Genomic DNA, 14,621 nt, shown 5'->3' with positions numbered 1-14,621 from the left:
TCATGATCATTAGTGATAATTTAAAAGATTTATATGTTTATGTTTGCTTTATTTTCTGTAAATATGAGAAATTCCTGGATGACGCAATAAGATACAGAGATTGTTATTTGTATCCAGTGTGTTACTTTGAGAAACTTTCCTTATTGATAGTGATGATTCTCCCTGTTCGGTTTAGCCTGTTTTTATGTGGTTTTTTTTAAAGAAAAAATAGAAATATTTTGCTTTTTGGTGCTTACCGCTGTTGTGTTATAACAATATCGTTACATCGTCAGGACTTTGTTCCTGATAATAAAAACCATCGATAGAAGCTGGGACCTTACCTTTCTTTCAACTTTTGACAGTAAATACCTGGGCACAGGACTTCAAAGCAAACACAGATTCCCCCTCCCCCTTAATATTTAAGAATTAAAAGATGATGAGAAATAAGGACAAAAGCCAAGAGGAGGACAGTTCGCTACACAGCAATGCATCGAGGTATGAGCTATCAACTTTCTTCCTTTTTTCTTTTTTTTTGGGGGAAACCTCAGCTTACATTGTTCACCTTGACAGACAAGGATAGCTATCTGTTTTATTTTAAGTATTTTACTAATTTGGATTCGTTTTTTAAAGCGTGACCTTGAGATTGCTAATATGCCACACCCTAATTTTTTGGTAGCAATTTATGAAAGTTAAGTTGTGACTTAAGGCCTCTTACAGCAGTCAAAAGGTAAGGTACCTTTATTCAAGGGGGCCTTTCCTGTAAACTACAGTTTTTTTGTCAATAAATTTCAGTTTTTAGGTTTTCGTGCTGTAGGAAAATGACCTTGTCGGTTTAGCCATTGCTGCATTGCACCATTTTACATACAAGGCAAATTTTTTCTTTGAAGAATCTAGGATACCCAAACTTGTAACTGAAGGCCATAGAGGAGCCTTGTGGTAGTAAATTATAGTAAATAGACATTTGAGAAAGTTATATGAATGAAAAAATGTACATTTTAAAATGAAATTGCAAAAAGGACCCTTTGACTGATGCCTCTCAGTTTATATTTTTATTTGACTCTGTATTTCTTTTGATACTCTTGACATTTTAGGAAATTTTGATAAGATTTATCAAAACCTTTACTCTCGATGATTACAGTTCCTGAATTTATGAGATCAGACCTGTGATCACAGAAATCTTGGAATACTATTAATATGCTTCTATTTTGTGTTTGCTACTGATTATAATTGTATATTTTATATTTAAAATACTTTATGGTTTGCATTTGTATGCTTATATTCAGACAGTGCTCTCTGGTTTGTAGATGTAGTATTTTATTCTTGCATTTTAGTTGTAGTTGCTTTAAATTTATTGATTTATTTCGACAGAGTCGCCTGGAATGCTTTATCTCCTGAAGCTTACAAATGTACTGTTTGTTCAAATCATGATTTGTTTCACATTTGTTGGAGTTCACCATATTAGTGACTAAGTAATAAAGCCTCTAAGATGTTTTGTTGTATGAAAAGCCTCTAAGATGTTTTGTATGATCTGTATATTAATTTTTTAAAGTATATATGAATGCATTTCTTGATGTGTGTTCTATGAATTGTCATGTTACAAATTTTAAATCATGCATTTAACAAGAATTTGGTTATATGATTTTTTTCTCCCCAGCTTTGCTCTTTTATAATTTTATATAAACAATATGCTTTATTATTAGGTTAGTGATTTGAAAGTTTTGAAAATGGTTTATTAATAATGTTAAATTTTTATGTTTTATAAGACTTAAAATATTTTGACCCTTGCTTTTAAAAATACCTTTCCAAATTCTTTTGCAAATTGAGTTGTCACATAGTTTGGATTACTGTCTTTGGAATTGAATTGCCCATGTAATTACCTAGGTTAGATTTAGGACAGAAAACTTCTCTACTGATTCTAAACTGATTTTTCTGAAAAGTGATGGTGATTTGAACAAATAGGAATCCCCAGGTATCTTTGACAAATTATTAAAGATTCAATACCTAAAATTGGTACTCCCTTGAGTGTATGATTTGCATATCTCACATGGGTTTTGGCTTTCTCAGGCAAGGTTTGTGGTTAACATTGATCAGACTCTGCTTTCTAATTTAAAAAAATTAAGCGCTGTTGTTATTCTTTCTTTTAATGATACTCTGACCTGGAAAACTACATGGAAGTTGCCATGCATTTGTCTCCTGGTAATGAGGTTGCAGCTTAAGTAGAGGCATGCACTGTACTTTTGAATGTGTCTTTTTGTCACGTATATTTTGATTCATATACCTGATGAGTGTCAAAAAATATATGAGAGACTCCCTGAAAAGAAGATGGAGTGTTCAATTACTGTTACTCTAAGTTGCATACCTTAATACATGCACATAATTATGACATCACTTCCTTTTTAAAATTGTAAAGCTATAGAATGTTAGTGGTGTTTTATTGTAGTAGATTAATGTTATTTTTAAGTGAGCTAAAATTAAGGTGACTGTTACGGTAGCTAGAACTTGGTTCTTTAATCCATCAGAATTTCTCCATAAGGACCTAGTTTCTATGGCATAAAGTCTAGTGTTTAGGGAATACTACAGAAATCAACTTTTGCAGCCTGAGCCACAGGAGAGGAAGGGAGGAGTTTGCAGGTCAAGTAAACTTTTTGGTCTGAGATTTACTTTAGGACCTGAAAGAATTGAGTGTAAATTTAGGTATGGCTGGTATTCTCCTGTTTTTGGAAATAATGGCAATACTTAAATAGTCATTATGTAAGTTTGTTGTTCTTTTGAAGTTAATGCTTAAGTATAATGTTATACTTTGTATATCATGATTTTTGAAGGTTGAAAAGTTCACTTTCAAAAACATGATTTTAAAGATACTTGATATCTGTAAATTTTTAAATATTTGAAACAAAGTTTTTGTGATGGACATATATAGAAATGCATACCACACACACTTATCTAAAATAATTTGTGGTTTGGGGTAACTTCAGTAATAATCACAAAATGGAAAGAGAAGGAAACGTGAATGGAACTCTGCACACAAAGAGCTCTGTGTGTTCTAGGACGCTGCGTTTTCAATTTATCATAAGGACTGAAACAGTTTATTAAATTTATCTCCAAAACGGCTGCCTCTGAACCAGATTTTATTTTGATAACCTGAGGTGCGGGCAAAATCTTTTTAATCAGCCTTTTAGTTGTTACTCTAAAAGGCTGGGGATAGTTAGAAATTGGCATAATGCAGTTGCTTGTGGAGTGGAACAGGGGGTTTTTTAAGTGGCAGCCATTTTATGATGCTGATAATTCTTAGGAATCGGGATTTTTTGAGAAGATTGAAAATAAAGCGAATTGAAACCTGAAATACCGAAGTATCTCCCCCCCTCCCCCTTTTTTTGTTCTTTGGTACTGAAATAAAGGGCAGCTTGGTAGTTAGCGCCGGCAGCAGCTCTCTGAGTCCCTGGCATCTTGGTGCAGGTCCAGCTCAGTCACAAAATGGCTGTTCCTTTGTGCCGCAGCGCTGACAGACATACTGCATTGCACTGTGTACTCGCCAAACAGCAGGAAGTTGCCGTGCCGAGTTCAAAGGCCGGCCGGCGCCGGCGCCGACTGCTGATTGGCTGTGCGCGCGCTTGGTAACAGCGGGTCAACAGCGGCGGCCTTTGGGCAGGCTCCGCCCTGCGACGTCAGGCGCCTCGCCGCCGGGAGGAGCGAACGCAGTGACGTTAGGCTGCGTGCGCAGCCTACGTCGTTCCTCTTCGCCTAGCCAGCCGCACGCCAAGGGGCACGGGGCGGGGGCGGGGGCGGGGGCGGGGGGGGGGCGGGGTGGGGAGGGGAAGGGAATGCTGCCTGGGGCTTTCCGGTGGGCGACCTCTCCTGCGCGATTTCGCCCCTGGCGGCGCCCTCCGCCCAGCCCTGTGGCCGTCTCCACCCTGCAGCGTCTATTTTTTGCCCATCCCTAAGAATGGTTTTCCTCTTTTAGAAGCGGCTTCTGCTTTTGGAGAAAGTGAAAGGCACTAATCGGAAACCTTCAAGTCGAAAACCTGCCAGTTTTTATCATTTTCGCTTTCCTTTCTCATATCCTAGCGGGTCTTTTTTTTTTTTTTTCTTTTCTTTTTTGTGTTCACTGTGAAGAGATTAGTGAGTTTGTTACCACTGACCAAAAGCGTTTCACTATCAAGAGGAGATATTTTTATTTTAATTGAAACTTGTTAACGGTGTTACAGCTGTTGTTTAATACATGGCTTATAAACAAAGGGAAGATTATTTGAACTTGTCCCCGTGCATTTTTACTTGGTACCAAACATTTTCTCAATTGGCATTTGATGGAGAAAAACTCAGGTCAGTATGTGCAAAGTGATTTATTTTTAAGATTAACAACGGGATAGTTAAGTAGAAAATAGATTTTCACCTGATCAGTAACTACTAGATTACTAATATTAGGTTAACTTAAACAACAGAATACAGCGATAGGTATCCATAACTACGCAAACAAGTGTTAGAAAACAACTCTTCTTAAGTGTTAAAGCACTTGCTGAAGAATAGTGACTCCCAAAGCTTGGCCAGTAGTGGAATTACTTGGCAAAATCTTAGGAAACTTCTCAGATCCCCCATTCTGGAAATTTTAATTCAATCCTGGTAAACTTGTTAAAATGCTGTAATGATGCTCATGGTCTGCCTTGTTTGGAAACCCTTGCAAGGATTTCTGGTTAAAAAAAAATCATAGCTTGCCAACGGTGACTGTAATTTGGTCACAAGAAATGAATTTAAGTAAGAAGGAGAGACTATATTGGTGTTTTCGTAATCGTACCCTGGTGAAAAGTGTTTTCTAAGCTTTTGGAGTGTTTTTAGCAATAACTGGAATGATCTGTCATATAATTGGCAATAGTTCAGAAATTTTTTATTGAGTAAAGTATGATACTTTGAAAGAGATGTTTACCTGGGCATATCGTGAGTTTCTGAATAAAGTTTATAGAAGATAAAATTCACTACATTATTAATTGGTTTTGTAGGTTCACATAGTCTTGGTTCTTTACAAAGAATTCTTTGTGGAAACTAGGTGAAATTGGGTTTTCAGTTTGTTTTATAGACTCGTTCATCAGAGCTTCTGTAAGTGATTTTTAAAGTATATCCTCAAATATATATGATGAAATTTTTAACAGCCTTAGGGACAACTACTTAAGAATTTGATGATCATTAACATATTAACAACTTCTGAAGGTGGATATAAAGCAAGAAGAAGAAAGGTTCTTTCTGTGTATTGAGATTGAATTCTGGTTAGTTGTATTAAAATTTTATTTGCTAAATACTCTAAATTAAAAGATAGAATTAAGTAACACTGCAGTCGTGTTCCAGGATATAAACTGCTCTGTTGTAGCTGTAATAAATATTGTTACTATGTGAGTTAAAATGAATGTTATGATATAGCAGTATATCTGTGAACAGTTTGCATGCCACTTGGAGCCAATTAACTTTTTAAAGAACCAGAGTATTAGGTCTGTTCATTGAGCTTTCTATGGGTTTTCCTCCTGTGTGCAGAATGTAATGAAATGGCAGGAACAGTGCTGATTAATCTTTCCTCTTTCTTTTGGATTCTTGTTTTGAAAACCTGCAGTTTCCAATTGATATTTGGCTCTTTGGAGAGTAACATCTTTTGTAAAGGTTAAGCGGTTGCAGGAAGGTGGGCAAACAGTATTTCATAAGAAGCTTTAGTTATAAAAAGTTTTAGCAGGTTATTGTTTGAGAGATGAATCTGGAAGTTTAGTTGAATTTTACCTGACAGTATGTGAAACTCACAGATTTTATAATTGATTGGTTTACTTACCCCCTCCCATATACAGCAAACCCCTGACAATTGTGAGAGATACCTCCTAAAACCACCTATTTCCAGACTCCTATCATTTCTCCCATAAAATGTGGCACAACTTGCTCCTGACATAAAAATTAAGTGACTGCTCTGTGTGACATTTGGTAAGTTTACTCTGGGCATGAGCATCATTTTTTTAAGGTCTTTTAGCTTTTTATTTGTTTGTTTTGAAAACCTTAGAACTCAGTTGACTTTCTTAAGGAGGGCGTTTTAGCGAAGAAACAGTGTTCTTTTTAATCACCCAAGAGTTATTTTGTATACATATAAAAACAACTATGTTGGCCTACTTAGCTGGTGTTTGATACTATAGCTGAATAATCCCTCCTGCATTTCAACCTCATTGATTGGGCATTGAATTCAAATTCATACCTTTCCAAAATTGCCTATTACTACTTCTTTGGAACTTTAGTGTTATTAGTATAAATCCAGAACAACAAAACTTGACACAATTCACCAAATGCCCAGGGTCTGTTTTATGTTTATTTTGTTTTCAGTAATTTAGCACAGTGTTGGAGCACATATTTTATATGTTATGACCTTGCCCCTAATCAGTCTAAACTAATTGATAAGGGAAGTCTGGGGGGCAGAGACCCTTTTATGAAAAGCTCCTATACTGGGTGTATTGGAGGTGGGGGGACAAGGCTTTGCTTGGTGAAATAAATCATGGAGAATGTAGGTGTATGGAAGGCACTCATGCTGCATTTCAAAACAGTTCCAATTTAGCATCTTAACTGTTAACATGTTTGGTTAAGTCACTTTTTTTTCTTCCAGTTTTATGAGATATAATTGACATACAGCACTGTATAAATTTAAGGTGTACAGCATGATTTGACATACATACATCATGAACTGATTACCACAATAGGTTTAGTGAACATACATCATCTGGTAGATACAGAATTTAAAAATTGTTTTCCTTGTGATGAGAACTTTCAGGATTTACTTTTTAAACAACTTTTCTATATAACATACAGCAGTGTTAATTATATTTATCGTGTTTTACCTTGCATCCCTAGTACTTATTTGTCTTATACTGGAGGTTTGTACCTTTTAGCTATCTTCATTCAATTCCCCCTCCCCCCAGACCCCTCACTACCCCCCCCATCCCCCAACCTTGCCTCTGGTCCACAAATCTGATCTCTTTTTCTGTAAGGTAGTTTTTTGTTTTTGTTTTTGTTTTTAATTTAGTGGGAGATTTTTTAATGAAATTGATATGGGCTAAAGTCTTTTTTTTTTTCCTTTTAATTATTAGCACCTTTAATTATTTATTTGTTTATTTATTTTTTGGGGCTGTGTTGGGTCTTCGTTTCTGTGCGAGGGCTTCCTCTAGTTGCGGCAAGCGGGGGCCACTCTTCATCGCGGTGCGCGGGCCTCTCACTACCGCGGCCTCTCTTGCTGCGGAGCACAGGCTCCAGACGCGCAGGCTCAGTAATTGCGGCTTACGGGCCCAGTTGCTCCGCGGCATGTGGGATCTTCCCAGACCAGGGCTCGAACCCGTGTCCCCTGCATTGGCAGGCAGATTCTCAACCACTGCGCCACCAGGGAAGCCCCAGGTTGTTTGTTTTTGAAGTATAATTGACCTACAACATTATGTTACTGTGTTTGGCTAAGGTCACCATTTTTGTTATTTTAGTGATAGCTTCTGGAGAGTCTCCACAGTTTAGGGGAAAATGTGATTACTCTCATCTTGGTGGGGAGAGTGTTGGCAGAAGAGCAGCAGCTAAGGCATCATTCTAAAGATAGTCTTGATTTTATACTTAGGATTCAGTTCTGATGAGTTATTTTGTAATTTGTGAAGTCTTTAACTGTTCCTTCCGTGCCGGGCAAGAGCTGTGTACAATGATGGGCACTAGTGCAGCATTTACTTTAGTATTAACTTTTCTTCCCAATTTAGGCTAATGAAGTACACTGTTGGAATTTTCTCTTTTTTTTTTTCTTTTTTTGAATTTTCTCATTTCTGGAGTGTGGATATGGGACTTCCCTGGTGGTCCAGTGGTTAAGACTCCGAGTTTCCACTGCAGGGGGCTCGGGTTCGATCCCTGGTCGAGAAATAAGATCCCGCATGCCGCACAGCGCGGCACGGCCAAAAAAAAAAAGTGTGGATAATGACAGCCTTCACTGGGTTATGAAGATTAAATCATACAATGCCTATAAAGTATTTAGCAAAGAGAGACTGTTACACTGAAAGTACTCAGTAACTGCAAGCTGCTAGTAATATTTTATTCCTAGTGCATCTTTCTTTCTTTCTTTTTCTGTTCTTTCTAAGTCCCTCTTTAAGAGCCAGGCTGCCTGTGAGGTTCTGTGGCTGGTGGCCTGGCCTCCCACAGGAGTCTGGTCTATTTAGGCAAGTTGGGAGAGAGGTTTGTTAAAATGATTTTAGGAGGCAGGTCCTCTTTTTTAGTTAGTTGAAACCTTGGGTGTATTTTGCAGTTAATCCTATAATTGTTTTTATTTTTTAAATTTATCCCCCTGAGAAACCCAGCCTTTTGAAGGGAGCATATGATTCTTTCTGGACTAGACCAGCTTGTGTGAGTCATAGCCCTCCTCTTGGCAGTCACTCTGAGTAGATGCCTTATTTCCTCCTTCTGGAGCTGAACTGATAATTATTGCCCTGGTTTACCCTCTGCCTCATTTCCCTCTCAAGCTGTACAAGAGTGAATAATTAATACCAAGGTGCAATGCTGTTTGGATATAAATGTAACTGCAGTAATATTTACAACAAAATCTAATTGGCTGTAGCTTGCTTTTCCTTATCAGTCTTCACCATAGCGGCATTTGATTTAACATAATGCCTAACGTCCAGTTTATTCTGTTAGACCTATAGGCTCATGATTTGTGTTTTGGGTTTCCTCTACTTTCTTCATTTCCTTTACTTTTGGTTTCTGAGTTCGTTGAATTCTATTTTTTGTTTCTACATCAGACCTTGGAGAGCTTCTAAAAATACCAATGTCCAGCCCAACCCCTGTGATTAATTTTTAAAAGCTCTCCATGTGTTTCCAATTTGCATGTGTTTCCATATGTTTGCATGTTTCCCCATGTGTTTCAAATCTTCTGATGGAGCACTTGTTACATTCTTTTCTAATCCTTTGTCTCTCCATTCCTTGTCCTATTTTCTCAGTTCCCTTTTTAGGGCAGCTTGAATTTGGAGGTCTGGAAGCAATGGGGGATGGGATGCTGATAAAGGGGAGTTGTATGCTTGATGGAAGAGGAAAAGTTTCTGTTTCAATGTCATGCCAGATCCTGCTGTAGCATACCTTTGAAATGTTTATACTGATGGGATTTTTTTTTTTACTTAATTAATTTATTTTTGGCTGCGTTGGGTCTTCGTTTCTGTGCGAGGGCTTTCTCTAGTTGCGGCAAGCGGGGGCCACTCTTCATCGCGGTGCGCGGGCCCCTCACTGTCGCGGCCTCTCTTGTTGCGGAGCACAAGCTCCAGACGCGCAGGCTCAGTAGTTGTGGCTCACGGGCCCAGTTGCTCCGCGGCCTGTGGGATCTTCCCAGACCAGGGCTCGAACCCGTGTACCCTGCATTAGCAGGCGGATTCTCAACCACTGCGCCACCAGGGAAGCCCCTTTTGGGATTTTTTTCACCTCCAATTGCTTTAAATTCTAGTGCTATCTCTTCATTACTGTGATTGTCTACTTGAACCCATTTAGAGACCTCCAAAAGTTTGGATTCCAGAATTAACTTTGAATGTAGTTACATTCCTTTCAGAATTCCTTTTCCCCCTAGCTGATAAAGGTAACTTAGGGCTAGAGCAGAGGCCCTGGGTTCTGCTATGAATCAGTTATTTAGAGTGATATTTGTCACCCACTGGTGGGCTGTGAATTGTAACCAGCGTTAAAAACAGAGTAAGAGAATAGAATATAAAAATAAACCTCAGGGTATTGCATTTGTATGCGTTATTTCTCAGTCCAGTCGTGACTGGTAATCTTTCATTTGGATTTTGTCATGAAGGAAAATAACACGTGGTGAATACCAGTGTAGATTTGCATTTTATTGAGTGCTCACTGTGTCAGGCACTGTTTCAAGGAGTTTTGAACGTATATTTTATTTAGTGTGAGGGTTAGTGTAGCAGAAATGATAGTGACCTCCTTCCACTAGCATTCCCAGGTTAACTGTCACAGAGCTTTCTTCTTTTGACCTTCTGTGGGTGGTCCTGCGTCCTGCTGAGCTCTTCCTATACCCATGTCATGCTGTTCCCTCAGTTGGGTTGTGTACTTACTGAGGATTTATAGTTACTTCTCCTGTCCGTTTATTCTGGTTCTGCTTACAGTTGTGCATTTCAATTAAGTATCAAACCAGTAGATGAAATGATTGTTGAGAGATGTTTCATTGAAAACTGCGTTGATTGTTCTGGAGAGATTCAATAATTGCTAACAATAGTGCCTACTATGAGCCTGCAACTTGTTCTAAGTCCTTGATATGTGTTAATTTGAGTTGTCCTCACATCAGGTCTGTGAGGTAGGTAGGATTATCACCCCTCTTTTGTAGATGAGAAAACTGAGGCACAAGGGGGAATAAAGGATAGATAGAACTGGATTCAGACACAGGCAGTTTGGCTCCAGGATTAGATAGATAGGTAATGTAGGTGATTGGGGAAAATAGTAAAACTGTAGACTAATTCTGTACTCTGTTTGTCTTGAAAAACTTCACATTTTTAAAGAAACCAAAAGCTGAAAATCACTGGTGTGATTTATACCAGAGACAGATTGCTTTTCAAAAGGCGGTGATACTACATGGAAAGATTCAAGTTAACTTGTATCCAGTGATTCGCCTGGGGGTAGTTTGAGAAACCGCTGGGGAGTAGTGCAAGGAAAGGTGGTGGGTGGAGGGGTGCTGGAGAGGAGAACCTGGCCCTCGTCTGGTTGGACAGACTCCAGCGCTGCACATGCACTTTGGATTTGGCCACAGTTTGTAGAGACTGAGCTTTGCTTCTAATTTTTGTTTTTTGTTGTGGTAAACTTAGTTCCCACATAGGCTTTGCATCAGAATCACTTGTGAATTTAAAAAACCCAGGCCCATACCTGATTGGATATGGGGGGTCTTGTAGTGGGAGGGGAGGGAGGGAAGAGGAGAGAGAGGAGGGGAAGGGAGGGGAGGGGAGGGGGGAGATAACCGGGATTGTCAGAAGTGCTCCAGGTGTGTCCATTGCAAAGCCAGCGTTGGGAACACTTGTCCTATAGACATGCCCTCTGGGGAAATGGTTCCTGAGTGTGGTGGCTGTCAAAAACCTTAATTAGAGGGCGCCTTCAGTTCCAGTTGATAATGCTGGTTGATTTGACATTAAAATGGAGGCAGTATATGGCTGGTAAGTTGTCATTTTGAGGGAAGGGGGTGATGGGTCAAATTCTTGCAGTGTTCCAGTTCCCTTGCTTGATTAAAAAGTTTGTTTCCTCTGAATTTAGCTTTATATAGGCATTTAAGTCCCCAGATTTACTTGCTAAGAATCACCTGGGGTGCTTGTTAAACATATTCCCAGGCTTCTCCCCTGGAAGTTTGACTTCAGTCATTCTGGGGTGGTGCCCAGGAATCTGTATGTTGAACAACAGCCTCCCTTGATTCTTGCACTGAGGCAGGTTTGGGAAATAAGGGCTAATGGAACGGGACTTTGGGTCTCTTTTCTGTTTCTTTTTAGCTGTAGAATCTCGGGCAGGAACCTTTGAGCTTGTTTCTCTATCTTTAAAATAGGAGTAAGGGTATATGGTATGTCTCTCTTGGGGAAGTTAGAATTAAGTAAAATACTGTTTTTATAACACTAGTTTTCAGCTTGGGGACACCACCTCCTCCCCCAGCAAGACTTTTGGCAGTGTCTGTAGGTATTTTTGGTTCAGGTCGGGGTGCTGCTGGCACCTAGTGGGTAGAGGCCAGGGATGTTGCGCAACATCCTACAATACAAAGGACAGCCCCCCTATTCCCCCCCAACAAGAAAACATCAATAATGCTGAGTGTGAGAAACTGGTCTAAAACACTAAAGTGCTTGCCACAGTGAGTGTTGGCTGTTATTAAGAAAGTTGGGAGCCCTCACTTTTCCTTTTCTGTGGCCTGATTCAGGGACTTCACTTACTTCCTATGACAGTGTGGTCATAAGTTCCACATTTACTATTGAGGTTAGCAGCCAGGACTTTTAAATCTCCTTTGACCTTTGGAGTTGCTAACTTACAAAAGTCTAAAACTATAGCCTAAAAGTTGTTAATAAGGAAAGATAAGACTCAAAGGGCTGAAAGGAACTCCTGGTCAAACAAGTTCGTCCAACCTCAGGGTTCTAAATGGATGTAAATACATCAGTTGGTATGGTAGATTATAGGGAGAGTTCTTCTCTGTGTAACTGCCTTTCACCGCATGAAGGGTTAGTCTTCCATGTTGTTACCCGAGTAGAGAGCTTGCCTCGCCTTTTATGTTAATCCTTAGTGCTCTGCCAGACCCAGATTGGGATAGGTATTTGCGAAATGAATATTTAATTTGTACCTTATCCAGGCTTGTTATCATTCACTTTTCCCTAATGATATGTATGCCTGGGTTCCATTTGTTTAATGCTTCCTAAACTATTTAGGACTACTCAGATGTTTACTGGTTATTGGGGAACAGAAGTAGCATAATAGAGGTAAAGGTGACTTCTGCCTGGCACCAGTTGAGAATTTTAGAAATATGGTTATTAAAGGTAGATTTTTTTTTCCTCCTTTACCATTGGGTTTCTTAATCTTGGGGTGGGGTGGGGTGGTTTACTGATGGGACTTACCCTTTATCTTCTGAAACTGTACACAGCATTTTTGTATGCATTTTGTCTCACACATATATGTACCTTTTTCTGAAAAGAGGATCCTTAGTGTTTCCAGTGTTAAAGTAAGTTCCAAAAGAATTGCCGAATCCTAGGAAGGTCTACTCCGGAATACTGATCAGTTCTTCAATGTTAGAAGCAGCTCTTTTTTGAGAAATTAAGAAAAATTCAGAGAAGTTCAAAGAATAAAATTAAAGTTTTCAACAAGTTAGATATAGTTAAAATCCTATTCACCCCTTTTCCCTAGTCACTTTCATGAACTTGGCATATAAAAACCTTGGCATTTTTAAAATGCACATGGTTCATGTAATATATTTTGTTTAGAAAAATATGATAGTTTTGAAATTGTCATATTGATATTTATAGATCTGATTCATCCCTAGTTTTAACTGTTGTAGTTAATTGCATAGTATGAATGTTTCACATTTTATTTTTGCATTTTCGTACATGAACGTTTAGGTTATTTCCTTTTTTTTAATCTTATGAGCAGAGCTCTGAACATTTTTATACTTTGCATCTCCTGCACACGTTTGATAATTTGTTTAGGTTATATACCCACTGATTGACTCACACGATTCATGCATATTTCTAGGGTAATATAATGCTAAATAGCTTTCCAAAGCTTCTACTGATTACTTTTTCAATAATGGTATATGAGTACTATTTTCCCTACTTTCTCATCATACTTTAATGTTAACCAGACTTTCATTTCTGCCAAGCAGATGAGTGTAAAATAATATATTGTAAATACACTTCCCAAATTACCAGTGAGGTTTAATTACCTTTTTATATGTTTATGGGCTATTGCAGTTTGGGTTTTGTAATTGTCCATTTCCTTTGCCTAGTTTTATATTGGATTTTTCTTTGCTATGTAATTCTTCATATGTTGTATGTATATAAATCCTTTGTTGTGTATACATTGAACTTTCTTAGTCTCTTACTTGTCTTTGAACCTGGTTTATAATGTAGCTTATTCTTCAGAATCATAGGACCTGAACCAGAGGTGGAGGAGGTCTTAAAGATACTGTTCAATTTATTTAAGGAACTACATCCAGTATTTTTTTCATCAGTGAGAAACTCGTGACTTAATCTTTGCCTTTCTATCCTCTTATGACACATAGAAGTGACTGAGAAGGACTTGTCCTGCACCACCCTTGGAATGATTCTGGCCTTAATCTCTTGTTGGGTGGTTTAATAATCTGTTTAACTGATTATGATAGGGGCAGCAACACCACTTAAAGGTTAATAGTAGTATGGATTTCATAATTCAGGCTGTGGGGCTGGGGGATGACATACACACACTTGGGCTAGGCCTCTTATGTAAAACGAAGAGAAGGATTAGAGGGGAATGTTTGCATATGGCACAGAAGTGCTCCACAAATGTTGTTAGCTATTTTAATATTGATAGAACATAGTCTGGAGATAAACTTTATGGAATTCCAGTGTAGATGGCTTTGCGTTTTTACCAGATTTTGCTTTCACCACCACCAACAAAAAAAATCCAGCTCTGCCAAGCAGTTCAGCCATTTTGTGAGTTTAGGAAAATAAACAGTACCCAGTAAGTGCTGAAATGGCAGCTCTTGGGCCGAGAACCCACAGGCTTGCTCTGTAGTGAAGTGTTGCTGTGCTGCCCTCTTGTGGTTATTTGGGAAGCGGTGATTAAAAATTAAAAACGGAACAATAGCTATTAATGCTGCTTGCTTTCAAAGTCCAGTTGTAAGAGACACTTAATCACTCTATTTTTGCCATCTTCAAAAAGGATTTTGAAGAGATGTCAAATCCTTTTTATCAGTGAGTGAAAAGAAGTGTTAAGCTTTTTTTTAAATAAGCATTTTTCTATTGGAATCGAAAAACTCCCAATTTTGACTTGTCCCTTTTATTTATTTTTGCATTGTATTTCCCTTGTGATGATTGTTCAATCAAAAATTATAAAACTTGTTTGCAACTTAGGTTTTCAGTAATTTTTAGGTAAACTTATTTTTCATGAGGATTCTGTATATATGGTGGTTAATCATTCCT

At 38.4% G+C, this 14,621-nt stretch overlaps 1 protein-coding gene across 21 annotated transcripts in view; it reads left to right on the top strand.

Annotated features, from left to right (window-relative positions):
- Nucleotides 1–14,621, top strand: part of CHD2 (chromodomain helicase DNA binding protein 2) — a 135,568-nt gene that overhangs the window by 16,234 nt on the left and 104,713 nt on the right. For 10 of the 21 annotated variants that reach the window (XM_082387827.1, XM_082387829.1, XM_082387828.1 and 7 more), the window contains one exon: nucleotides 342–474. In XM_082387827.1, coding sequence (XP_082243953.1) covers nucleotides 413–474 — 62 coding nt within the window. In that variant the 5' untranslated portion in view covers nucleotides 342–412. Of the gene's footprint in view, nucleotides 1–341; nucleotides 475–3,811; nucleotides 4,300–14,621 lie in introns of those variants that run through there. The other 11 variants (XM_082387817.1, XM_082387815.1, XM_082387823.1 and 8 more) reach the window with 4 other exon arrangements.

This window comes from Balaenoptera borealis, assembly GCF_965194805.1.
Source record: "Balaenoptera borealis genome assembly, chromosome: 3".
In the NCBI taxonomy this organism is placed as follows: Eukaryota; Metazoa; Chordata; class Mammalia; order Artiodactyla; family Balaenopteridae; genus Balaenoptera; species Balaenoptera borealis.
The sequence above is the reverse complement of the archived record's forward strand: the minus strand, read 5'-3'. Positions and strand labels throughout refer to the sequence as shown.